This window comes from Triturus cristatus, chromosome 1_2, assembly GCF_964204655.1.
Source record: "Triturus cristatus chromosome 1_2, aTriCri1.1, whole genome shotgun sequence".
In the NCBI taxonomy this organism is placed as follows: Eukaryota; Metazoa; Chordata; class Amphibia; order Caudata; family Salamandridae; genus Triturus; species Triturus cristatus.
The window spans coordinates 591,676,363-591,704,194 of NC_140580.1; the positions used below are offsets into that span (position 1 = coordinate 591,676,363).

At 47.8% G+C, this 27,832-nt stretch overlaps 1 protein-coding gene across 1 annotated transcript in view; it reads right to left on the reverse strand.

The window, feature by feature from the left end:
• The window catches only part of CFAP43 (cilia and flagella associated protein 43), a 638,428-nt gene that overhangs the window by 544,117 nt on the left and 66,479 nt on the right, over positions 1–27,832 (reverse strand). Inside the window, exons 4-5 of the mRNA XM_085607024.1 lie at positions 23,338–23,505; positions 11,021–11,177 (exon numbers count right to left, since the gene is read on the reverse strand). Of these exons, the coding sequence (XP_085463150.1) occupies positions 11,021–11,177; positions 23,338–23,505 (325 nt within the window). The remainder of the gene's footprint in view (positions 1–11,020; positions 11,178–23,337; positions 23,506–27,832) is intronic.

Sequence of the window (27,832 nt, forward strand, 5' to 3'; positions counted from 1 at the left end):
TAGGGACCAGGTTCCTCCTGGTGGAAAGTTTACTTTGTAACTTAGTCCATTTTCACATGAGAAGCACTCGTTGATAAGGCCAGCAGTGGTTGGGCTGTAAGCTGGATCTGGAGAGGGGCTTGTTAACTGTGGGTTGCTGAAGTATCAGACCTCGGTTGAAACATCACATTGACGGTGCGGTTTTCATTAGTGCAAAGAGCTGGTCGACCATCTGAACTTCACATTGGAAGGAAACGTGGGTGGTCCTTGTAGACGCGAAGAGCTCTGGGCAGTGACGTCTATATCCGGGGTCACAACTGCAGTCAGATCCAAGTCCACATTGGCCTTGGGGAAGTCTGCTTGCAGTCACGAGGAGTCAGAGGACGGTTATTTTCGATGCAAAGATTCCAGAGCCTCTTGTTAATCACCTGGAGTCCAGTTCTTCAGATTTAGAGATGGGGGAATACACTCTAACACCAGCCAAGCATCTACCGACCTGGAGCTACACTTCTTGAGGTTAGAACTCACTCCCTTAGAGGCCAGCAGCAGGGTTCAGGCAGGTCGAGTTGGCACTCGCCAGTTGGACAGTTTCAGGTTACAGTTTCTGGAAGCTTGTTGTGTCCCTGTAGCTCAAACAGGAGGTCACCCAACTGATCCCTGGACTCACTTCAGGCATTCTGGTTTCAAAGCAACCAGGCCCAGTCTTTCTTCAGGATTCAGACAGCATAGCAGTCCTTCTTCTGAGCCTTCACAGGTCCAGGAAATTTCTGAGGGCATCAGGTTTCAATTATGATAGTCTCAGTTAAGATGTTCCCTTCAGTGAGATGCCATGACAAAAAGAAGTTGCAGAATGTTTGACCGAGTCCACTGTAGCACTAATTGATTGATTAGAAATCAAGGCCCCCTCATTTACCATTTCTAGGTAATCTTGCTCTCTGTGGGATAGTAAGTCACACATGAAGTCTTTCATTCCATCCCATATTTCGTTGCGGTAGCTACCTAACGATGCAGATGCATTAATGTTTCTCAAATAAGTTGGTGCTGTGCCACACACTTTTTGCAGGTGGCATCCATTCATTTGCTCTCCCAATCTGGAGAAGCCGTAGACTTCGGAGTCGAAGCATGCAAATGCCTCATCGACATCATAATGATTGAATCTGGTTTCTGATCAGATTTTAGGAAATCCGGGTCTTGCTGTTAAGGTCTGTATTTCTTTAGGAGTCTTGGTGTGGCCACTTTCACCAAGGCTGGGGTCAAAAACTTATCCTCAACAATATCCATGAGGCCAGAAAGCAGAGGAAGAAGAAGCCTTCGAGTAGATCTTGGTTGAGGGGTTTCCAAGATCACGGACACTGCCGGCTGGGGTGTATCCACCGTAATATTTAGCTTTGATGCACCTCTCACTAGGGCGTATTGAAAAGTCATGATATCATCCACTGGAGATACTCTAGTCAGAGACTTAGGTGGAGAAGTTGCAATGTATGATGAATGTGAACTGGAATCAAGTGATTCTGATTGGGATCTTGAGCAAGAGGTGGTCATGGATCCTGCGTGAGAAGGAGTCCTTGGTGGCAGAGATCTAATCGGAGAGGGAGCCTTCCATTTTCTAATGGGTGTAATAGATGTGGCCCTAGAAAATTGATGTATAGATTACAGATTTAATGGTCATAATGGTACCTGTAGAGGATTGACCGCTGGTAAAATAAGACGTTTAGGCGGAAGCTCAGTATTTGTTTGTGGCAACAGACTCTGACTGATAAGAACGTGATGACTGAGAAGAAGGTGATCCTAACCACTGCGAAAAAGGGGATGAATTACTTTTATGTATCCTCGACATCGAGAGGGGTGACATCGACGTCGAGCAGATTCTCTTTGATGGAACCAGTGTCATTGATGAAGCATGTCTCTTGGATGTCAACGGAGGTCTTGACGTCGAGTGATGGAACCATGACACCGACCAATGGGATCTTGGTGTTGTACTGTGGATTTCCAACACTGATCTTAAATGATGCATCTGTGCCGTCGTAACCTTCAACGTCGACAGCGTTGATGGAATTCTGGTCGCCATCTTGGATGTTAAGCAATGATGATGATGTTGCCTTGACGTGGACCCCTCTTTCGTGATGACTGAGAGGAAGGTGATCCTAACCACTGCGAAAAAGGGGATGAATTACTTTTATGTATCCTCGACATCGAGAGGGGTGACATCGACGTCGAGCAGATTCTCTTTGATGGAACCAGTGTCATTGATGAAGCATGTCTCTTGGATGTCAACGGAGGTCTTGACGTCGAGTGATGGAACCATGACACCGACCAATGGGATCTTGGTGTTGTACTGTGGATTTCCAACACTGATCTTAAATGATGCATCTGTGCCGTCGTAACCTTCAACGTCGACAGCGTTGATGGAATTCTGGTCGCCATCTTGGATGTTAAGCAAAGATGATGATGTTGCCTTGACGTGGACCCCTCTTTCGATGGCAAACAAGACGGGCCAATACCTTCGATGTAGTTAAATGACGTAGATGAGAGTGGTGTCCATGCCAATGTCATGAGGAAGACTTTCTGCTCCTAGATCTCCCTCTTTGTGAGTCTATATCTGATTTCTGATGCTTTTCTGTAGCGTGATGGGAAGATGACCTTTCCATTCTCTTTCTTTTCCTTCTCTCCTGCTCTGTTTTCATATCCTGCATCCAGCCACACAGACTTGTGGCTTCTCTGTCTTTAAGCGTCCTTTTCGACATTTTACTGCAAATTTTAAATCCTTTAGTAAGGTGTGTAAGTGAAAGACACACTACACAGACCTTATGAGTATCAGAGCTCACCTTCTTTCTACCACGTGATGGGTATTTGGTAAAAAGGGCAGGCATTTTGAATGAAAATACTGTCAGAAAAACTGAAAAAAAATGAATGCACTCAACAGAGGAGATATCAAATTGTTGAGTACTAAGCTTTTGGAAAAACTGAACATATGAAGGAAAAGGATTTGTAGGTAAAAAGATTTCTCAGGTGTTCAGAGATCGTTGGAGTTGGAAAAAAGAATCGACATTCTTAGGCAAACTGATACTACAGTGCATTGTGGGAGAAGGTGCTTCTGAGGTTCTTAAAGGTGCAGGTCCCTTGTTTAATCTCTTCTGTGATAGCCCATCAGGCTGTTTTTCCTTCTTCATATATGCAGACAGCTTTTTTTTCAATGACACATCGTTGATCATTCAGAGCCTCTTCTATATTTTGTCAAGCAACTCTTCTCAGCACTGAACAGGAAAATACACCACCGACTGTCTAAAATTACTCTCAGTGATGAACATTCTTCAATGCCCATTTCCTGATTGATTGATATATATATATATATATATCAGAAAACTCTGGGCAGTTTTCATGTTTAGGTGGAAAGCAGCTCCAATATAGAGCACTCTCAACACACCAGCGACACTCTAAATTTGCTCACCTCAATTGTCTCCTTTTCTATCAAAGTCTTTAAGCGAAGGATTAGCACAGTGCCATCCACGCCGAGATGGAAAGGGACAAAGTCGTTTACCATTTCAACAGCAAAGTCTTTAAGCATAGATTAGTGTGTGTATGTGTATATATAGGTAGTAGGTAGTTATAGTTAGGACCTAGTTACCATAGGAAAATCGTAACATTCTTTTCCCAATAACTTTGGAGCCGGTTGACGAATCTACGTGAAATTTTCAAAACTGGTGGGGCGCTCCGGTCAGCTCCTATCCTGAAAGTTTGGGGGTGATTCGTCAAGCTTGGGCCAAGAAAAAAGGGGGGTCCTAAAACACGTTTTCCCCCATGTTATTTCCAATAGGACATTTTAGACACGGCTACAGCCCGAACTGCTGAACGGAATTACACCAAATTTGGCAAAAAGGTAGCCGTTGGTTCAGAAAGCGCCCTTCTTTTTTAAATGGTGTAAATCCATTCAGTAGTTCATGAGAAATTTAAAAAATAGAGGTAAAAAAATCTATTTCCCATAGGAAACTTTAGACACGGTTATAGCAAAAACTGCTGAATGGAATTGCACCAAATTTGGCAAAAAGATACTGTTTGGCTCAGAAAGCGTCCTTTTTAAAAATTGTGTAAATCCGTGCAGTATTTTTTGAGAAATTAAGAAATAAAGATAGTGATATCTAGAGGCACGGAGGATCCGCGCACCCTCCCGATCACAAGCTTAATGCTAATTGGCTGTCAACACTCCAAACCAGGAAGTGTTGGCAGCCATCTTGTGCCTCGGTAGAACCGAGGCACAAGAAAACAGAAAAAGAAACGTGAAAAACAAGAAAAGGGGGCAGGGTAGAAACACCCTGACCACCTAGGCCTGATCAGGCGGTCCCACAAGGACCCCAAGGGCCCAACTAAGCATTTTTTTTTTAAATCATCGCGATTCGCACACCTAGCGCAAATTTCTGCCGAAAATTTAAAAAAATAAGCCCCCTGGTGGGCCAGGTCCCGGGGGCTTGATCAAAGAGGTGCGGGGGGGGCACGCAGCCTCCCCAAGCCCTGGGAGCCGCCACCCCCGGGGCTTTGCATTAAGTGGGAGGAGGCCGCGCGGCCCCCCCTCCTGGAGCCAGTGATGGCCCTGTGGACCGCCACCCCCCAGGGCCGGCTCCTTTAGTGTCCCGGGGTGCCCACCCCTGGGACACTGCTGTTTGCAATGACAGGGCGAGAGCCTCGCGGCTCCCGTCCTGTCATTGCAAACTGCTCTCGCTTCAATGAAGCAAAGCAGATTGCTTTTCCACATGGAGAGCTGCATGTTAGCAGCTCCCCATGTGGAAAAGCAATGCCAGCTCCTGCAGGACGCGGGGAGCCGGCGGGACCATGGGGGGATTAGGGACCCCCCCATGGTCCCCTATGGATAGGGCCGGCCCCGGGGGATGGGGTTCCCGGGGCCAGAAGTGGCCCAGGAGGGGGGCCACGTGGCCCCCCTCCCAAAGAAAATAATTAAAGGCCGGCCCCGGGGGATGTGGTCCCTGGGGCCAATAGCGGCCTTAGGAAGAGGGCCACGCAGCCCCTCTCCATAATAAAAAAAATATATATTTGGCCATGCCCCGGGAGATCTGGTCCCCTGGGCTGGAACTGGCCATGGGAGGGGGGCCCACGCAGCCCCCTTCCTGTAATATTTATATTTATTTTTTTCAATGGGGGTCAGGCCCTGGGGGATGGGGTCCCCAGGGCCCATAAAATAGAAAAGGAAGGGGGCCAGACAGCCCGCATTCCTTAAAAAATAAATAAATAAAAAAAACCCTTGCGCCGGAGGCCTGCCCCCTCACTGTAGCACTCTGCAAACGCGCCCCCTGGCGCGTTGTAAAATGGAGAAGTAATTCCCCTTGTATACTAGGGGTCCCTGGGGGCCAACTAGCCCACCAGGAACCTCCAGTATGCGCCAGTGAGCTGCGTTGCAGAGAGGTGTTCAGAGGTCACGCCCCTTTTTGCACCTCTCTGCAACGCAGCTCTGTGGCGTGTACTGAAGGTACCTGGTGGGCTAGTTGGATCCCAGGGACCCTTAGGATTCAAGGGGACTTAATCCCCCACCTCAAAACGCACCACGGGGCGCGTTTGCAGAGTGGTGAAGGGAGGGGGCGCGGCCTGAGGTGACATGTGTGCAAGGTACCTCCAGTAAGTGCCACAGAGCTGCGTTGCAGAGAGGTGTAAAAAGGGGCGTGGACTCTGAACACCTCTCTGCAACGCAGCTCCCTGACGCATACTGGAGGTACCTGGTGGGCTAGTTGGCCCCCAGGCACCCTCAGGATTGAAGAGGAATTAATTCCCCAACTTAAAACGCGATACAGGGCGTGTTTGCACACATGTCACCTCAGGCCCCGCCCCCTTCCTTCACCACTGTGCAAATGCACCCCCTGGTGAGTTCTAAGTTGGGGAATTATTTCCCCTTGAATACTGAGGGTCCCTGGGGGCCAACTAGCCTACCAGGTACCTCCAGTATGCACCAGGGAGCTGCGTTGCAGAGAGGTGTTCAGTAGCCACGCCCCTTTTTACACCTCTCTGCAACACAGCTCGGTGGCTCTTACTGGAGGTACCTGATGAGCTAGTTGGATCCCAGGGACCGTCAGGATTCAAGGGGACTTTATCCCCCAACTCAAAACGCGCCCGGGGTGCGATTTTGATCAGTGGTGAAGGGAGGGGGCGGGCCTGAAGTGACATGTGTGCAAACACACACTGTGGCGCGTTTTAAGTTGGGGAATTAATTCCTCTTCAATCCTGAGGGTCCCTGGGGGCCAACTAGGCCACCAGGTACCTCCAGTATGCGCCAGGGAGCTGCGTTGCAGAGAGGTGTTCAGAGGCCACGCCCCTTTTTACACCTCTCTGCAACGCAGCTCTGTGGCGCTTACTGGAGGTACCTTGCACACATGTCACCTCAGGCCCCGCCCCCTCCCTTCACCACTCTGCAAACGAGCTTCGTGATGCGTTTTGAGGTGGGGGATTAAGTCCCCTTGAATCCTAAGGGTCCCTGGGGTCCAACTAGCCCACCAGGTACCTCCAGTAAGCGCCTTAGAGCTGTCTTGCAGAGAGGTGAAAAAAGGGGCGTGGCCCCTGTGCGCTGATGTCCCTTTCTTGTGTATTTCTCCTTCCACACCCTCAGGCGTGGAGCGTAGAACACATTTTCTGGTAATGTGTGCTTACCTTCTGACATGGGATGTTTTAGATGGTGAAGAAGTCACTTCAGAGAATGGGGCGGTTTGAGTACAGTGATCCACCAGAAAAAAAGTATTACTGAAGGTTAGTAACTTTTTCTAGATACTTCTAAGCACAGATTTTTCACCGTTAGAAATGATAGCACAGAAGTATCTCTCAAAGTTGGAGATTGTGTCGGATAAACTCAGACCAAAAAGTCATATTGGACCAAGCAGGTAAAGTGACCTTCAGACTGGATCAAACTATACTGGCATTAGGGTTTTGGGAACATAAGTACCACCACGTCACAGCTTGGCAAATGTCTAGTTCAGGTACCTAAGTCTACTTTCAGGAAAACTGTATTTTCCAGAAACTGAAGGTAAAAGAACTCCATGTTCTATGACATCCTTCCTTACATATAGAAGATTATTCTAGGCAGCAATAACCGCAGAAATGCCAGTGCAGGCTGGCTGGAGCAGAAGGGGAGCAGGCTTCTCACCATAATCTGATTGCTAAAGACACACACACTTCCCCCAACACCACGGGTAAGGCTCATGCCCAGGTGTAGCATTACTGTAATAAGGTTTAGTATTAGTGGTTTCATGTTTACATTCAAGACATGAGTTTGGGGTTTTTGATCTGTCTTGCCTATATGAGTGAATTATATCTGAACAGAAAGAATTTCAAAACAAAGGGGACAGGAATGCAGGGTACTCTGACATATATGGTACAAGGTATCATGTGCCAAGAAGATGACACTCAGGATACAAAGTCAACAGAACAACTTGAATGAGTCAGAATGGCTGCCAAAGGTTTCATTTTTAACACAACTCCCAGGAGCTGGAAGGTGTTCAACCAACTCTCGAAGTCGGACATCTTTGAGCGGATGGCTATGTATGAACTCTCCTCCCACCTCACTGGCCAACTTCTAAACCCCTGGCTAAAAAACTCAATCATGCCCTATCCCCTCTTTGGTCTAAGAAAATAAACAGCTCCCAGATGAGGAGTTATGCCAGCCTGCCACAAACTTGCTCAAAGCATGCCACTGCTAAATAAAACAGGCGCAGACTCGAATTTACTCTTGAGACCTGTTTCCAACCTTCTCTTCCTAGCCAAAATTCTCGAGAGATGTGTTCTCTTACAACTCAACCAATACATCGAAAGCAGCAATCTTTTGGACCTTCATCAATCAAGCTTTAGAAAAGGATGCAGCACAGAAACAACCATTCTGTATATAGTTGATGACTTACACAAATCCTTGGATGTAGACAGATGCTGTCTGCTCATACTCCTAGACCTATCGGCGGCCATCAGCACGGTCGACCACAAGCTTCTCTTGGACTCCTTTCAAAAAAGGATCAGAGCAGGCAGGGTGGTCCTATGTTGATTCACATCTGATCTACAAAACCGCTCTTAACAAATAACCAGTTACCACAGACATCATTAGCACTGGTACTATAAAGGGAGGATTGAAATATAGTACTTTGCATTGCAACGCTCTTGGTTCTGCCATGTTGAGCCCACTTGCTTTCCAGTTCATTGTTTCTATTCTATTCAGGATTTTATGTTTAACATTTTTCTGGATTTTATTGTTATAGTGCTTGCTCTTTTATATTCAGCATGCTTTTAATTTTGTACTTGAATATTTTTCCTCCCTTGCTATGAACATTTTGCTCACCTTTTCACAAGATGCAGTTCTTTTTTTGGAGCCTGATCTTTCAACAGGCTAATCTTTCTTCATATCCTTAGTCAGCACTAATTATTTCTTCAGCAGACCACTACATACTCCTTAGCAGACTCTTGATCTGCATCATTACGTCTGCCATGAGACAGTCGTGTGTTAAAGACGTCTAGCTGCACACTCAGCTTCTAACACTCATCTCAAGTGTTAGAACAGGGATCCCTCTCTGTACACAAGTATCAAGCTAGCCAGTATAAAATATCTCCTCTTGATCGACACTTACGAGTATACAAGTACAGTGAATGTGTGCCCACCAGGAGAAGGCCATCCTCCCCCACCAACCTCTATTGATACCCATTGGCTGAAAGTACAGCCCACTTCCACAATGATGTATTCAGCAATCCATTTCATATCACAACTATAAAGCACAATAGGGCAGACAGAAAAACACAGAGGAGGCAGATTCAACAAAACCTTTTAAGTCACACTTTCACTGAGGATCTAAGACGACCTCTGAAGGCCAACTCGTATTGTAATCAAATTGGTGGTGCACAGAAGAAAAGCAGACTCATTGCCAGTCCCCACAGTCTTGGAACAAAAAAGAAGCAGCAGTTAGGTATACAAATTAAACAGGATACAGGGAATGCGTAATCAATGCACGTCATGAACAGTCTTAATAGCAGCACTTCGAGATATTTAGGCAACAAAAGGGGCTATAGAGCAATTCGGAGAGTTTAGGAATTTACAATGCAGTGTCGTTCCTTAGCGGAAACAGTACATGTGAACATGTACTACAAGGAAAGAAAACAGTAAACTGTTCCGATTCTAAGAAGGCACAGAGACCTTGGAATACGGTTAGAACATATATAATTAGGGTATGAGGGATCTGCAGCGTCATTTGAAAAGTACTGCTAAGGTCAAGAGAGGGTATGGACACATTACGTTCCCAGAATGGCAATGAGGGTTAGATCGTTTAACATTCCTTGTCTCCTTGCAGGCCCTCTTTTGTTCAAGAGGTTATACCAAGAGTGGAAAGACTAAGAAAGACCTTGCTGGCAAGCCCACTAATTGGCATTTTGTACCATATGTTCCTTCCTCTTCTGTGACAGCTTGTGCACAGAGGGTCATTAGGAAGTGTAAGCCCTTACAAGTGATTAAAGCAACGTCATGGAGTGCACAGATTGTATCATAATAACCTTATCAGGGGGGGACCACTGAAGAGATCGAGGAAGAGATTGAGGACCACTGAAGGATCGAGGACCACTGAAGAGAGCGAGGACCACTGAAGAGAGCAAGGACCACTGAAGAGAGCAAGGACCACTGAAGAGAGCGAGGCACTGAAGAGAGCGAGGACCACTCAAGGAGCGAGGACCACTGAAGAGAGCGAGGACAACTGAAGAGAGCGAAGACCACTGAAAAGAGCGAGGACCACTGAAGAGAGCGAGGACCACTGAAGAGAGCGAGGCACTGAAGAGAGCGAGGACCACTCAAGGAGCGAGGACCACTGAAGAGAGTGAGGACCACTGAAGAGAGTGAGGACCACTGAAGAGAGCAAGGACCACTGAAGAGAGCGAGGACCACTGAAGGATCGAGGACCACTGAAAAGAGCGAGGACCACTGAAAAGAGCGAGGACCACTGAAAAGAGCGAGGACCACTGAAGAGAGCGAGGACCACTGAAGGATCGAGGACCACTGAAGAGAGCGAGCATCACTGACGAGAGCGAGGCACTGAAGAGAGCGAGGACCACTCAAGGAGCGAGGACTACTGAAGAGAGCGAGGACCACCGAAGAGAGTGAGGACCACTGAAGAGAGCGAGGACCACTGAAGAGAGCGAGGACCACTGAAGAGAGCGAGGACCACCGAAGAGAGCGAGGACCACTGAAGGATCGAGGACCACTGAAGAGAGCGAGGACCACTGAAAAGAGCGAGGACCACTGAAAAGAGCGAGGACCACTGAAAAGAGCGAGGACTACTGAAGAGAGCAAGGACCACCGAAGAGAGCGAGGACTACTGAAGAGAGCAAGGACCACCGAAGAGAGCGAGGACCACTGAAGAGAGCGAGGACCACTGAAGAGAGCGAGGACCACCGAAGAAAGCGAGGACCACCGAAGAAAGCGAGGACCACTGAAGAGAGGGAGGACCACTCAAGGAGCGAGGACCACTGAAGAGAGCGAGGACCACTGAAGAGAGCGAGCATCACTGAAGAGAACGAGGACCACTGAACAGAGCGAGGACCACTGAACAGAGCGAGAACCACTGAACAGAGCGAGGAGCACTGAAGAGAGCGAGGAGCACTGAAGAGAGCGAGGAGCACTGAAGAGAGCGAGGACCACTCAAGGAGCGAGGACCACTGAAGAGAGCGAGGACCACTGAAGAGAGCGAGGACCACTGAAGAGAGCCAGGACCACGGAAGAGAGCGAGGACCACTGAAGAGAGCGAGGACCAATAAAAGCTGAATAGGTGGTAAAATACCCACGACTGAGGAAGAGACCATCATAGGGGTTGAGGTCCCTCTTACCTAATCCGGCTTTGTAGTGTGATCAAACCTAATGTAACCTCTGCCTTTCTCTCGCATTTTTCTGCCTTTCTCTGGTGAGGTCTGTTTGAGAGATTTGCATACAATTATGAATTTAGTTAACATTGGCTAACGTGGTTTAGTTGTTCACAAATGGCTATGGATTAGTTCAAAGACATGCAATAATTTGCAGATGAAAAGTAGTTACCATGAATGTTTCAGCAAGGTCACCAGTGACCCCAGCAATAGCAGCTACTGGCAGCAATGGTCCATCATAGGCAGGAGGTGCATTAGAAGGAGGAGCATCCACATCCACTTTAGCATCTTCTACTATGGTGCCATCTTGATTTGGAAGCTTAACTGGCCTTTGGGGACAGCAAAGCAAATACATTATTGCCTATTCATTCTGATGTCAACAAAAATAAAATGGTACTCGACAGAGTTGTGAACTCCAGCGCTAATGTAACTGAGCATAGTCATTGTACTTGAAGTCAGCATTCATAATCTCGCTACGGCCTGCTAGTGAGACAGTTCAGCACCCATTCTCCCTCCCACACAGGGTGCTATGAAACAAACTAACCTGGAATGTTGAGCAATTGAAATTAAAATCCACATTCTACTATAATTGTTGCCAAAATCAATAATGCTAAACAAGGAAATATAAGCAGTAATTGTCAGGGAAAACCTATTAGGCAGAGAGTGGACAATTTGTCATTAAATTATCATTACTTTGAACCTTCAAGTGATGAGAGTCCACCAAAGAAATAAACTCCAATAAGGAGCACAACGTAGTAGGCCAGCCACCAAATAGGATTTATCTGTAGGATGTAAGAAGTACTAAGAGGTATACATGTAAGCAACCAAAATCGACTGCTGCCTTTAGGCTGAACAGGTGCAATGCTGCATCCACCTACATGTTGTTGCAAGGGCTATTGCAGAGTCTTAAAATCTTTCTTGTGTTACATGCAGCACAATGCTATGCTTCATAACAATGAGCATGAATTCAGGTAATATCTGCACTGCCTGAGGAAACTGTCCGCATACTCCATATTGTGCCGCGCAAACATACACATGTGCACACATATACACACACACGTGCACACACACACACACACACACATGCGCGCGCACAAACACATACACACACACACACACACACGTGTGCGTGTGTGATGGAGGCCGGAGTCCCAGTCCTGCACCACTGTCACCAAATGCGTGACCCGGGACTCCCCACTCAACGTTAGGCCAAGTAAGGACACCGTTTGAAATAGCCCTGCTCACCCCCTTAGTAGCTTGGCATGAGCAGCCAGGCCTATCTCCAAGGCACAAGTGTACAGTATGTGCAACCACGCCCACAGCAACCCACTGGTGACACCACAAATGGACTCCACACAAGTTTGATAAAACGAGTATAAACTTTATATCAAAAGATATACGATCAGACCACACAATACAAAAGCCAACATATAATAAAGGGTAATATTTGTTCCGGCTGGCTAGTATGTTCAAATCCCAGACACCGCTTTCACAATGCTAAGCTGGTCGCGATGCTAGAATCACACACGTTGCAATGAACAAACAATAGTGCGCTGCGTAACGATACAATCCTGTGCTGGGCAAAGGAGAAATAATACAATGCATAACGATACACCCTGGTACCTTGCAATGGGAGAAATAATGCAATGCGTACCGCTACAATCATGTACTGCGCAATGAAAGAATGAGGCAATGCGTCACACCCCAATCACGTACTTTGCAATGAAGAAATAATGCCATGTGCACCACTACAATCACGTACTTTGCCATTAAGGAATAATGGAATGCGTAGCTACAATCATGCACTTTGCAATGAAGTAATAATGCAATACGGGCCGCTACAATCGTGTACTTCCTTATGCAGAAATAATGTCAGGCGTCATAAGACAGTCCGGCAGTTCGTTAGTAGCAATATTGGCAATGTGTATTACAACAGTCAGCCTCTTCGATAACAGTTGCCCCCCACACGGATCAACAATGGCATAAAGCACATCTTCTCACTCTGGCCCAAGTACTGCCACTCCTTTGGTCAGTACGGGCCCCACTCTGAGCCGAAGCAAAGGCGGACATCGCCAGAAGGACTGAGAGGCCGAGAGAGTGTCCCTCCGAGCCCGCACCCCGCCCAGGCAGTGATCCACGATACCTGGGGGTGCGACTCCACTCTCCTCTCCCCCTTCAACGGGCTGAGCCTTCCGTGTAGAACGTCCTCAATGGACCTCAGCGGCTCGGCCTGGCAGCTCAGCTCCTCCGGGGCTGCTGGTCGGGGCTGCGATTATTAGGAAGGTCTCAGGAGGCCGCAGGGCACATGTACCCCACTCCCCTGAGATTACGTTGCTCCGGGTGTACGTTCACCACAGCACCCTCCGGGTCTCCTCTGGCACAAAGCAACACACACAATGTTTATGAGTCTTTACGTCGACTCCGAGTGCACGTTCACCAGGCACTCCTTCCTGCAGTCTCAGTTGGCACCAAGACACGCACGCCGCACTGCAGAGACTCACTTTCTTCTGGCGCACATGATGATCAGCAGATCACCTCCACAGTCCCAGCTTGCACCAAAGCATGCACACTGCTTCACTGAGACTTACTCCAACTCCGATGCCCTGATATCCAGGCGCTCTTCACCAACGCCTTCAGCCACACCTCGACACGCTCACCGTGTCCGAGCCTCACTTCTCCTCCGGTGCACTCGATGACCAGGCGCTCTTCACCAGCGCCTCCGGTGCACCCCGACACGCGCCCTGCATGTCTGAGACTCGCTCCACTTCCGATGCACACGTTGACCAGGCGCTCTTCACCAACGCCTCCTGTGCACCACGACACGCACCCTGCGCATCCGAGACTCACTTCACCTCTGATGCACGCGCCGACCAGACGCTCTTCACCAGTGCCTGCAGTGCACCATGACAGGCACCCTGCACGTCCGAGTCTCCCGTCACCTCTGTGTGTCTAAGATCACATGGCACACCTTCTGAGGATCTCAAGCTGCCACAACACTCGCTCACCGCATCGCTGGAAACTTCTCCGGAAACTTTTATGTTCCTGTGTTTCCCAATAGGGAGCCAGCTCACCTCGGGCCCTTGGGGTAACAAGACACAGCACAAAGGACAGTCTTCTTCAAGCAGGAGGAGCCAGCGCACGAAGCACAGTCCCAACAGCCTCTTCCTTGGTTAAGACAGCAAACTGCAGACCAGCCCCAGATCACGAAGCAAGGGTTGGTCCTTCCCAGTAGTCTCTTCAGTTGTTCCTTCCTTAGCAGAGGTTCCTCTTGACCACAAAATGGGTCCAAGCCTTTTCAGTCTCAATCCATTTTTCATTCCAACGTTCAGGGGTCTCAGCTCTCATAGTTATACCCCTAAATGTCTTTGAAGTTTGTTGTGCTCAGGGGTCCCTGACCCCTGCCTAAATCAGTTCTGGGTGTCTCCCTCCCAGTGTCACCTTTCCCCCTTTGATACTGGGGTCTGGATCCTTAATCACTCAGCAGGAGATGGGTCAAATGTTTTATAGCTGCAACCCAGGCCTCTTCACCTCCCGGGGTTTCTCTCCAGATGCAGGTCAGCCTGCTGCCATCTCCATCCCTCCCTTCTCAGACCCCGACAGTCAATACACATTCAGCAGAGACACACAGAAATGCTAAAAGCACAAAACTCAGCCACTTTCTCAAAGAGTGGTTTCTGAACACACAGTGACAAAACCACTTTCATAGAAAGATGTGTTATGACACTGAGTTCATACATACTAAACTTCACCTCTCCATTTTAATAGTATGGGAAACTAGGCTAACAAACACAATACCCAGCCTTCCCCATTCTGTCCCGTGGACAGGATGGCCTTTCACCAGTGAAAAACGAAATGGAGAGTTTTTCACTGTCAGGACATAACACACACCTCAGTATATGTCCTGCCTTTTACTTACACTGCACCCGGCCCAGGGGTTACCCGGGACCTACCACAGGGGTGCCCACTGTGTACGCAAAAGGGAAAGTAAGGCCTGACAAGTGGTTGCACTTGTCAGGACAATATGCTAACTTAGCACACTGCGCGCAGGTCCTACACTGCAGGCCTGATTTCCCTTCTGCGCACGCCTTAGCATTGCTCTGGCACATATAGTGCACATCACTAGGGACTTTACTAGTAAGGCATACATCCTAATCATGGCAAACTGTGAGAAGTTGGCCTGGCATATGCTGGTCACTAGTTATAGTGGCCACCTTGCACCAGTACAATTCGACTCTTATGGTAGATAGGTTTAAGACAACCTTTTAAAGAAAGCTATCCTAGTGGTAGATGTGGAGAGCAGTCTTCAGGCTAAGTCTCAGAGGAATGTAAAGCAGCTTGTTTTACCTTATAATCTCTTGAATTACCAAATGAAAGGACACCACACAGGTATATATATCAAATATATATGTATTTATTACTAGACACACTCTACTAATTTGTTTATGAGATTAGAAGTCAGGAACACATTCAAATATCAACGTTTCACAATAAGTTAAGCACAAATATGATTGGGGCCCTAGGGGCGTACCAGACCATATATTAAAAAAGAGGTTTAGGAAAGTCGACTTGCAGAATGACAAGGCCTAGGGCCTGTAGAATCGCTGGGGCTTCACTACTGCAGTGAAAGCAGGTAAGTAACAGACCCACGGGAGACGCATGCAGTGTGTGAACACAGCTGCGGGTTCCCTATTGATTATAATGGAGCAAGTCGCAGTTTGATTTTTAAAGTTTTAGGGTACTTCGAGGAAGTCTACAAGCAAGCCACTTACAAGGTAAGTAATTCGAGGGCCAACACACACTAGGGCACCAGAGTGCACGAGTTACCTCACCCAGGGAAGCCGGGTGCATAGGTGTCTTTTGGTGTCGGGTCGCGTCGCTGTTTTCTATGGAGACCAAAGAAGACTTGCTGCTTGCGGCGACTGAAGAAGTGTCCGGTGGAATCTAAGGCTGGATTCTAGATGTAGAAGACCTGAAAATTGAAGGGACAGTGTTCACAGTCACTTGCCAGTGACCCGGGGCCAGGAAGATGGATGCCAACGGATGTCGGGTGATTTCAGGTGATCAAGGGTGGTTTGACTCTTCGCTCACGAGGTCCAGGAAGGATCGACGATGACCAGCAGCTGGATTCGGAGTGTTTCACGATGTCTGCAGCTGATGGCGGTGTCGGCAACCGGATTGGAGCCAACAAGCCTTGGCAACAGCAAGTCTCATGTAGAGTGAAGAAAGTCGATGGTGCAGACCAGCAAAGCCTGAGGGACTCACCCAGCGAGGGTGAGTGAGGGCAGGCCTGGAGCAGCCAGGGGAGCCCTTTGAGTCAATAAGAAAGTATTTGGGGGACCCACAAGCCAACGGGCAAGGGATCGCGAAGACGCCTCTTGAGGAAATACTTCACAGGAGCCCACGGTCACTCACGACGGGGTAGGCCTCTGATTTTCGCTGCAAAACCTGCTGGAGGTTTGGGAAACAAATGGTCCAATGCACAAGTTCATAGAACGTCGTGAAGGGGTTGCACGCGACAATAGTGCACTGTACCCGGGTATTGCTGTTCCTCGTCACTCGTGGGGTCCACTCGCCTCAGCTCTGCTGGGGACTCACAATGGCTGTCGAGAAGTCAGGAAATCCACTTCCGGGGCTGCAGGGACTTTGGACTCCAGCGGGAGCGGGAACGTTTGCGACCGTTGATTAGAGTTTCTAGTGCCTGCCAAGCAGGGGAGTCACTCCTTGACTCCAAGGGAGATTCTTCTGTCTTCCAAAGGTAGTGGAACGTCGAAGGGCCAGGATTCTTCTTTTTAGAGCGTCATCCAGGGTTATCTGTTTTGCAATGGCAAAGTTTGCTATCTTATACTGAAGATAGGGGAGGGACTAGCTCTAGGACCACTCCTCTGGGAGGGTCAGGGTAGGGGGTGGTTACACCCACTTCCCTTTGTCCAGTTTCGCGCCAGAGCAGGGACAGGTAGCCCCTGAACCGGTTTGAGCTGGCATATGCACAGAGGAGCCTACTGCTCCCCCAGTGCAGGACTTCAAAGCACTCTAGAAGTGCACCCACCCAGCCCCAATACACTAAATCCTGTCTGGAAGGTAGTGACACCTCCCTGTGATAGGATGCCTATTGTTGGGCCTCCTCCACTGCGAGTTTCAGTCAGCAGCAGGAGGGCAGCCCAGTGTCTGTGCTGGTGGCATCCATTTTGTGATGCCAGGGCTCTTTCAGATTTCTACCGTGTTACCACAGTAGGTACATGTCGTCCCCTCTAGAAGGGTGGGATCATACTCCCACGCCAGTTACTGGTGTGGGGGTATGATTCCAAGTTGTTTGACACCAAACATAACATGTTTTGATGCAGTCATTCCAAAATTAGCATTAACCGGGAGGTTATAATGCACTTAAGAGTATATGGTTTAACCGCATCCACAAACAGCCACAGGGAATAGACCCTGCCAGCTGCAGAGGGGTCCTGCTCATGCAGAGGCACCCCCTTACATTGTAAACCAAGCACCCTGCCCTCAGGATTGAAGGGGCCTGCCAAAGGGGTGGCTGATAGGTTTATATGTGTGTGTATGGTGAGATATAGGAACCTATACCTCTGTGAGGCGTGCTAACACTACCTCACACAGGCTGCAGTAGCAGGCCTGTGGTGTCAGATTGAGTCTGCTTCCCAGGGGTGGCATAATACATGCTTCAGCCCCTGGTAGGCCTGTGAAGTGCCTATGCCCTAGGTACCTAAGGTACCATATACTAGGGGCTCATAAGGAACCACAGTATCCAATCACTAGTGCATCTAGTATGCACACCATGTCATTTAAGGGAGAAAGCAGATAGGCTGGGATCCTGGATAGCAGGATCCCAGCCAGACTAGTCAAAAACCATCGAAACACCAGGAAAAAAGTGGGGGCAACCATGTAGTCAGATTCCACCCTCCTACACCAACCAATTACCATTGTACTTTACACCGGGAACCCCTGTACTTTGACACTGATCAGCAGTGGCAAAGTACCCAAAGCATCTAAATTAGCAACTCTAAGTCAGAAACACGGTCTAGGGGGAAAGCAAAAAGTTTAGAGAACTGTAGCCAAAAAGGCCAAGTCCTACATCGTGCACACACACACGCACCCACACACACACACAAGTATGCGTACATGCATACACACATGCACACACACAAAGGCGCACTCACACACATGCACGCGTACATGCATACACGCATGCATACATACACACACACACACACACCCACACACACACCTACACTCTGCTACTACCATATGGGTATTAAACGCTCACTGTACACACACACACACACACACACACACACACACGCGCACGCACACACGCACACACATACATACTAGACATGTACACAGGATGTCAGCACAAGTTTCTGGATTTAACATAACAAGGGAACATTACACAAGAGGGTCATTAGACTCGTTGATAGAGAAAAGATCTGGTCAAGCTATAAATGAAAAAACAGGTTATGGTTCCACCACCGCCTTACGTGATATATCCAGGGCATGCTTAGTGACCCCCTCCAAGTCACAAGACAGATCCTGGACCTTGCATTAATCTCAACAGGCCTAGGACTCTGCTCACTAGCTAGATTAGTGTGATGCCAGGGCCAAAAAAAAGTCAGGATACCAGATTCACATGTAGTTTGGCACTCACGGCAAGGGTGCATCACTGTTTACCATACAGTACAGGGGACGTTCTTTTCTCAAAAGGATCTGTCTCTGTTTCTTTTTTCATCTTGCTATATTAATCTCCTACTGCCACACCATTATATTTGAAAGTGTCATCCTTTTCAATGCTGTGACCAGAATAGCCACAAAAACATACATATTATATACAGCATTTCGTCCATGCCCGAGGAAGTTCAGTTGTATTGCTTAGGAGACTGGAGTCAAAGAATGAGACATAAGAGCTGTTCCAGATTAACATTCCTTTGATTGTGGGATGGAAAGAGATCCATTACCCAAATGTAAGGAAGAAAATGGCCCAGCTAACCTGTTACAGTAAAAGAGAGACATAAATGGTTTGCTGTGGGGCCCTCACTGCAAACCAATTATGTCTGTTATTCAGTGCAACTGAGCCTACTGCACCATTGGCCTTAGTGACTCCAATACTCATAGCCCATAGGCTACTTTCCAGCGTCAACTTGTGGGAGGGATTGACAGATGGAAATAATTGATGATGGAAAAAGAGCCCAAGGACTAAAGTAAACCATTTCAGCTTAGATGTAACTTTACCCTACTCCTACTTTTTTTTCTCTATTCCGAACATGTGGGTAGATTTCACAGCAGACGAGAACAGGAAGGAGAGAGGAGGTTGCCTTCGGAAGCTTTAGCCTCGGCTCCACAAGAGAATCATCCATCCTCGATGGCTGAATCAGCCATGCAGCCCCATGAGGTTGCATTGGGAAGCTTCAGCCTAGGCTCCACAAAAGAATCGTCCATCCTCGATGGCTGAATCAGCCATGCAGCCCCATGAGGTTGCATTGGGAAGCTTCAGCCTAGGCTCCACAAAAGAATCGTCCCTCCTCGATGGCTGGATCAGCCATGCAGCTGCAGGAGGTTGCACTGGGAAGCTTCAGCATCGGCTTCACAGGAGAATCACCCAGGAGGTTGCATTGAGAAGCTTCAGCCTTGGCTTCACAAGAGAATAACCCAAGAGGTTGGAATGAGAAGATTCAGCCTCGGCTCCACAAGAGAATAACCCATCCTCAATGGATGGATCAGTCATGCAGCCCCAGGAGGTTGCATTCGGAAGCCTCAATGGCCAAACTGGATCAGCCAAGACAGCTGGGACCAGTATATGAGTGCGGACAGGCGAATGGCGTGGAGTGGCTGGTGCTCTGGCCGTGGAAGCCCCACTGGACCTTGCTGCAGGTGTACTGGGGAAGGTGTATCGTAGAGGGATTGAGCTGCACTGCAGGTGGGGCAAAGGACTGCAAAGATCCCATACATCTTCTACTTCCCACTCAGACTATTCAGGATGTGTACTGAGCTGAGGATCAAGAGAGTAGAGACAAAACCTGCATCCAGATCTAAGGGAAGCTGAAAGCTCCTACTTTAGCTCCTACTGGTCGGCTTAATCTGGCCAACATGCCGTGGTGTCCCTCATGCCTGAGGATAAACCTGAGGAGGCACTCTGTGTGCCAGGATAGCCGTCACGGAGTCATTCTGTTCTGCCAGGGATACTGGTACACACTCTTGCTCCTCTAAGAAGTAGACTGGAAGGTAAGGTAGCGGGGTCATCCACTTCTTGGTGCGACGCGTTTCAAAGGTCTTGGTAACCTCACAACAGAATTGTAGGTGTTGAGGCCCCAGAGAGGATTATACCCGTAGATGATGTGTCTATTACTGCCGCTAAACAGCAGAGTACCCTCAAGATGACAATGGGAAAAGCAAGAATGCAATAGTAATAAACAGTACATGATTTAATGTAAGGACACTGGAATTATGCGAATCTGCGGCCCCTGCTTTTTTTGCATAAATATGGATTTACCACACATTTATTTATTATTTTTTTTATTTATTGAATTTATAATGCGCAACAACTACCCAAAAAGGGTTTCCCAGCGCAGAAGCAGATCAGAGACTGAGATAGAAAAGGCTTGCAGGTTATTTGTTAAAAAGCCACGTCTTCAGTTTTGTTTTGAAGAGCTATGGGCAGGGCATTCCAGAGTGAAGGGCCCAGATATGTGAATGAACTTCCACCCATCCAGGATAGTTTAATTTTGGGAATGAAAAACTTCCCCCGAGTGGATGAGCGTAGGTTACGAGAAGGGACGTATGGACGAACCAGAGATTGAAGGTATTGAGGGGCAACTCCAGAATCCATCATCTGTTGCATAATCTGCAGATTGTATCACAAAAATTGTTTCTAATTCAAACAGATCAAAAGGTACTAAAAACGTGGTGATATGTATTTGTGTGCAGTGGCAGTCCCTTTGCAAAGGTTAACTGGTTATCTTTGGGAACCCCACATTAATCGCAACCCTCTCATTAGGGAAATAATTAGATTTGGTCAACACTCTGGCCTGGGAATAAACTGGCATAAATCAGTCATTTTTTCACTGACTCCAAGCACCCTACAATGGGAATGTAAATTCCCCCTTGAGTGGTGCACCGACTCAGTTAAATATTTGGGCGTCCATATCCACTTAAACAAAGAGCACATCCTTCGTCTGAACTATGGTCAAGCAATCTCCGCTCTTGAAACCCAGGTGGAGAGGTGGCTACGGTTACCACTATCCATCGCGGGCAGAGTGGCTATTATCAAGATAGTAGTACTCCCCAAATATTTATATCTTTTTAATAACATCCCTATAACTCTCCCCATCAGGTGTTTTTCAATAATACGCTCACATTTGATTAGGCTGATCTGGGAGGCAAGCAGCCCTGTGTACGCTGGCAGGTGCTGACACTTCCATATGAGAGAGGAGGATTTAATGTCCCAGACTTTCAATTGTACTACTTGGCTGCCCAATGCAGCTATGCATATACGTGGTTTCACCCAGACGCTCGGATCTCATTTCTCCACCCCGAGGCTGACTTCGTGTTACCTGAGAAACTCTCCACAGTCTTGCCTAAAGGTGTACCTAAAGATCCCGCTGACATTTAGACGGTTTCCACCACCAACTGGGCATGGGAAAAATTACGGCGCATTACCGGCACCACTATGCTATATTCATCGGCACTCTCTGTCCCCAATCCCCCCTGGGTGCCGATCACTGGGGAAAAACTGGTAAAACGCACCTTGACCAAATTTAATATCACCAAAATGGGAGACTTATTCCCTAAAGGACACGTCTTCTCCGCCACGGACAAAGATCGCTTCAACACAGCCACATTCATGGACCGCTTCGTACTAGGGCAGATCCGTTCAGCGCTACGGGCTACCCTACCCAGTTATCCTATTGAACCAGACCCATTCTCTCCCCTATCTATGGTCACTGAGAACCAGAGTGGGACCCATCTAGTTTCTAAACTATATAGGGCATGTTCAGACATTATCCCGGTCACAGACGACAAGATTCGCAAAGCACGGGAGGACGACTTAGGGTGCGCCATAACAGATGAACAATGGCTCAAATGTTGAGCAGTGACAAAGGACGTATCCCTCAATAGTCGCCACATGCTGCTTAATTTAAAATTTCTGTGCAGAATGTATGTCACCCTGGCTAAGTCACATAAGCTGGATCCGGCCAGACCACACAATTGCCGCAAATGTAATGTTCCATACGCAGATTTTGCCCACCTTACATGGACGTGCCCCAAGATACACAAATATTGGGAAGCGGTACACAAAACACTGGGAGACATGACAGAACTGACACTAACCCCAATGCCCGAGATCGCACTCCTCGGATATGTGGTAAACTTCCCTAAAGGAGTACGGAGATTTGCCTCCCTTAGTTTATTGTTAGCCAAAAGGGAAATCGCTCTCCACTGGGGCTGCAGAACAGTTCCCACGCTTCAACACTGGTTGGATAGCTTAGCATATTGCAACACTCACAGCGAAGTTTATTCCACTACATTACCACGCTCCTCACGCCCAAAGATATCTGGGGACCACTCAAGGCCTATACCAAGTCCACATGTACATTAGCAGCCTCGCAACTTGAAACGGGCATATTTCCCACCGCAGTGGGATGAGAGATATAGGACACACATCAATCGGTCTTTGAATATTACAATGCTCTCCGTTAAGATAGAATGTCGTGCTGTGATATAAGTATTATGCATTGGTTTTGATACATTGCCTTTTATTTGATCGACGTTAAGCGATGTTTTAGTTAACTGCAATATTGACAGTGAACTGCCATGCTTCTATTGATGTAACGCATTGAAATGATAAATAAACTTAAAAAAAAAAAAAGGTTATCTTTCAGTTGCTTATCTCTGTATTTGGTTGTTAAACTGGTACTAATGAGGTGAAATCGTCACCCAGACAATATTGCCATATGTAAAAATGACAACAAAAAAATGATAAATACTATCAAAAAATGTGCCACATTATGCCACATAATTTGCCTTTTCTTGCCACATAATTTACTCAACCCTGCCACATAATTTTGTGCTCCCATGCTGCATAATGCCAGTGGCCCTGTTTATTGGGTTGAAGAGCTAAGCAACACAATGTAATTGCTCCCCAGAGGTTTAATTAATTTTAAAAAACCTGCCCGTTTGCACACTATAAGAATGTCCAATGACACCATAATGTAGGCTATTGTTATGATTACAGATCGTGTTTAAACAGACATGTTATAAACAGAAAATTTTTGTTAACCGAACGTTAGTAGTCAAATAAATTAAACATTATTTGTGAGGGAATTGCAACAACATTTTCGCTTAATCGTTTGTACAGAATCTGGATTGCTTGAATTAATCGATTAATCAGTCGTTCTCCCCTCTAAACATCTAGCTACATGTACAGCGTTGAAGTGAGTCGCTCATTCGGTTGATTTTACATGTGACAAATTTGTAACTTACGTTGGCTTGAGCTGATAAATTGTGTCGCATCGTTCAATGTTCCAAACAGTAAGAAATTCATTGCTGGACAAACAAAGTTGATACCAATTGATTGGATTGAAAGACAAACTAGTTGCAGGAACGTCGGATTCCGATTTACTGCACAAGAGAGTGCCTTCCTGCCAATTCCTTGAAAGAGAAAAAAGAAAAGAACGAAGCATTCAGGAACATACAATTAAATTCCGAAGAATGAGTCATAGTATGCTTATGAATGAAAACCAAAATGGCTGTTCTAATCAAATGTTTAGTGTATCATATTGTAAAGCGTGGATCAACCCCAAACCATCCGAAATCAGACACAGTAGCCATACATTGTTAGGTGGTTCCTTTAATGATGGATAAATCAGTGACTGCAATGTAACAAGTGCATCTTTCAAGCCAGGTGAGCATGTTTTAATCAGCAAAATAGGTCTTTGTAGAAGTGGAAGGTGCATCAGAAATGAAGTCAGATACGTATACTTTAGTCCATTAGTTAGCTTTATTGGTGAAAAAAGTAAAAGTGGTCATCAGCCAATGTGTTTCGTTCCTTCGGCCAAAGGAACTTCATCAGGGCTCAAGTATTCAAGTAGAATGTTCTATAATTTAATCTGTATTTATAACAGTCGAGAAATCACCCCATAATAAGGGTGAAGTAAATCAGGTCCCGAATTGTAATCGGTGTCGTCTGTGACCCGACAATCAGCAAAATGGCAGTTGAATACTTGAGCCCTGATGAAGTTCTTTTGGTCGAAGGAACGAAACGCATCGGCTGATGTCAAAAGGGCACCCTGTCGCAACCCTAAAATTGTTATGTGCACCCATGGGCATGTGTGTGAGCAACATGAAACTTTGAAAAATGCACTTTAGTGCATTTTTCAAAGTTTTTGCAAATTACCGACCAGTTTAACTGCTCGGTAATTTGCGGCCCTAAATAGCGAAATCGCTATTTTAAAGAGGTTCTTGCATTGCATTTAAGGAATTGCAAATTACGATTCCTTAAATGCACTCGCAATTTGAGAAATCGCACTAAATTGCGAATTCTTAAATTGCGAGTGCCTTGAACCTTGATGCATCGCAAAAGCCCAAAAGGTTGATGCATGTGCCTGTAAATTTGTACAGATAGGGATTGATGTGCTGAACCTTGGGTCAGCCGTTGTAAGGAGTGTTTTGATTGCAAACTAGGAGCTTCCTGCTGTGGTGGATGAGATACATATGAAGAAACAATCTGTTGGAAACGCCCACTCCCACTCCGCAGGGTGGTGGTGGACTCCCCGAACACACTGTGGTAGCTTGGCTCGAGTGGTCAGGAAACAGGCACAGTGCTAAGCATACAATATACCCATACAATAACCATGCGTGCATCCGTTCCAAAAACGACTCTACACCGTAAAAATTATGAAAATATTCTTTATCTTTTTCTCTTAGTTGCTGATTGGAAAAATAAATAGGTCAATCACAATATACAGATTCTTAAATAGAGCAGGTCAAATAAATATTGGCTGTTTGATGAAATAAATAGGGGTGATCATAAATAACAGGGCATAAATACAAGTGCAATATATACAGACAATTAAATACTTTGAGGCAATAAATACTGTACCAATAAATATTGTACACCATCAAGTCCTGTGGACCTATAAATATAGTGCAGCAATAAATAGGTAATAATTCAATAAATACAGTACCCCCAATAAATAATTAAAAGTATACAGCAACACTCATGTAATCAGATGACACTTCAATTCTTAAGGGTTGATTTGGCCCAGGCACAGCTTGTAGGGTTGTGGAAGGCTTGAGGGGGGCTACTCCCTGGCTGGGACAAGGCTGAGGCCTAAGCTGAGGTAGATCAAAGGGGGGAATACCAGTGCCCTGGCTTTCTCTCTCCACACAACCTCTCTAGGTTAGTCCCAGTTCACCCCTTGCACAGTCAGGTTGGTTTCAGCACCTCCCTAGCCCCTTAGAGCAGTCTCTCAGGTCTCCACAGGGCCTTAGGCGCCCTCTACTCCACTTACTGCCCTTTTTCTGATGTTCCGACGCCGCTGGAGTCGTGTCGACGCCGTGAGGCGGTTCCGGTTCGGTCTCGGCGGCCTCGGCACAATGTCAGTTCTTTGACGACGCCGGCAGGCGGTTCCGGTCCGATGTCGGTGGCCTCGGTTCGATCTCGACCTCCGATTCGACGGCGTCGGGCAGTCTCTTCACGATGTCGACTTCGGGCGGCTCCGGTCCGATGGCGCTCTCGGCTCCGATGACGTCGGCCGGCCTGGCCTCGATGTCGACTTCCGGCGACTCCGGGGTGCGATCCTCACCCCCGACCTCCGGTGCTCCTCCTCACAGGCTCCGGGCGACTCCGGAGTGCGATCCTCACTCCCGACCTCCGGTGCTCCTCTACCTCGGTCTCCGACGACTCCGGAGGGCGGACTTCACTCCTCCGATGACGCCGCTCGCTCGACCTCGGTTCACTTCCTCCTCGACCTCTGGTATTCCTCACGACCTCCGTCGGCGCCCTCTCACGACCTCAGGCGGCTCCGGGTACGACGTCTGCTACTTCAGTCAGCGCCGCTTCTCCACCTCGGGCTCCAGGTCTTCAGGCTACTCGACGCCGGACTCCAGGGAAACCAGTTCTCGGGTCAGAATCTTGCTGTTTTCTTGGTTCTAAGGCCTGTTCCTGCTGTCCAGGTCCTTAGGATAAGTTTCTTCTGTCTTCTTCCCACACAGGGCTATAGGCTGGGATCCATCAGTAGGGACAAGTATCAAGGGTGGGTTTATGGACCCCACTCCAGGCACAAGTTTCCACCCCTGCTGCTTCACTCCTTCCTCCTTCACTGTTGTGCTCCTCTCTCTTCACCAGTCAGGTGCCAACTGCCAGCTCCAACTGCCAACTCTCTCTCTTAACCTCCCAACATTCTAAACGGTTTCCAACTGTCACAGAGTTCTGGAATCTCCTGGAATGTTCTGGAAGGTGCTGGTAGGTTCCAGTGGATGCTGGTGATGTCACAGGTGGCCACCATCTTGTGCTCCAGGCCCTCAGACAGAAGTTTCAGGGGTAGCTAAAATGGCTCCCTGAATCTGCAGCAACACGAAAAAGTCTGGTGGTTCCCAAAAAGGAAAAATTCAAACAGGGTTTGAGGCAAAAGTGGGACAAAATAAATAATGATGAGGAGGGACCACCCAAAGGGCTGACAGGTCTAACACGCGTCCCCCCCAGCTGAAAGTGGGGAGAGCTACCCAACCCCTTGGGAGTTCTCATCACTAAGGCGGAAATACCTTGAGAGACCGTCTGCATTGGCGTGGTCCACTCCAGGCCGATGTTCCACCTGGAAGTCCATCCCCTGTAGGGAAATAGACCACCTCAACAACTTGGGATTCTCCCCCTTCATTTGCATCAGCCAACGAAGGGGTCTGTGGTCGGTCTGAACAAGGAAGTGCGAGCCAAACAGGTATGGCCGCAACTTCTTCAGAGCCCATACCACTGCAAAGGCTTCACGCTCTATTGCACTCCACTTCTGTTCCCTGGGAAGTAGTCTCCTGGATAGGAAGACCACGGGTTGATCCAGACCCTCTTCGTTGAGTTGCGATAACACTGCCCCAATGCCATGTTCTGATGCATCTGTCTGGACAATGAACTCCTTGGAAAAGTCTGGGGCCCGTAAGACCGGGGCCTCGCACATGGCTTTCTTCAATCTCTCAAAGGCTTGCTGACAAGCCTCCGTCCAGACTACCCGTCGAGGTTGTTTCTTGGACGTGAGCTCCGTGAGAGGGGCTACGATGGTACCGTACCCCTTCACGAAGCGGCGGTAATATCCCGTGAGGCCCAAAAATGCTCGGACCTCAGTCTGTGTCTTGGGGGGTTCCCAGGCCATGATGGCCTCGATCTTCGCCTGGAGGGGTTGCACCGCTCCCCTACCCACCAAGTGTCCAAGGTACACTACCGACCCCTGCCCGATCTGGCACTTGCTGGCCTTGATCATCAATCCAGCTTGTCTCAGGGCCTGGAGAACAGCTTGCAGGTGATGCAAGTGATCCTCCCAGCTGTTACTGAAGACGGCTATGTCATCCAGATAAGCAGCAGAGAAACTCTCCATTCCGGTGAGGATCTGGTTTACCAGGCGCTGAAACGTGGCAGGTGCGTTCTTGAGCCCAAAGGGCATCACACAGAACTGGTAGTGGCCATTGGGCGTGGAGAAGGCTGACCTTTCCCTTGCTCCATCAGTCAAAGAGATCTGCCAGTACCCAGAGGTAAGGTCAAAGGTACTTAGATATTGGGCAGCTCCCAGCCGGTCAATTAATTCATCCGCCCTAGGGATCGGATGTGCATCAGTCTTTGTCACTGAATTCAGTCCCCGGTAGTCCACACAGAACCTCAGTTCTGGTTGGGCACCCGGTGGTGCAGCTTTCGGTACTAACACCACCGGACTGGACCAGGGGCTGCTAGAAGGTTCAATCACTCCTAGCTCCAGCATCTTAGTGACTTCACTAT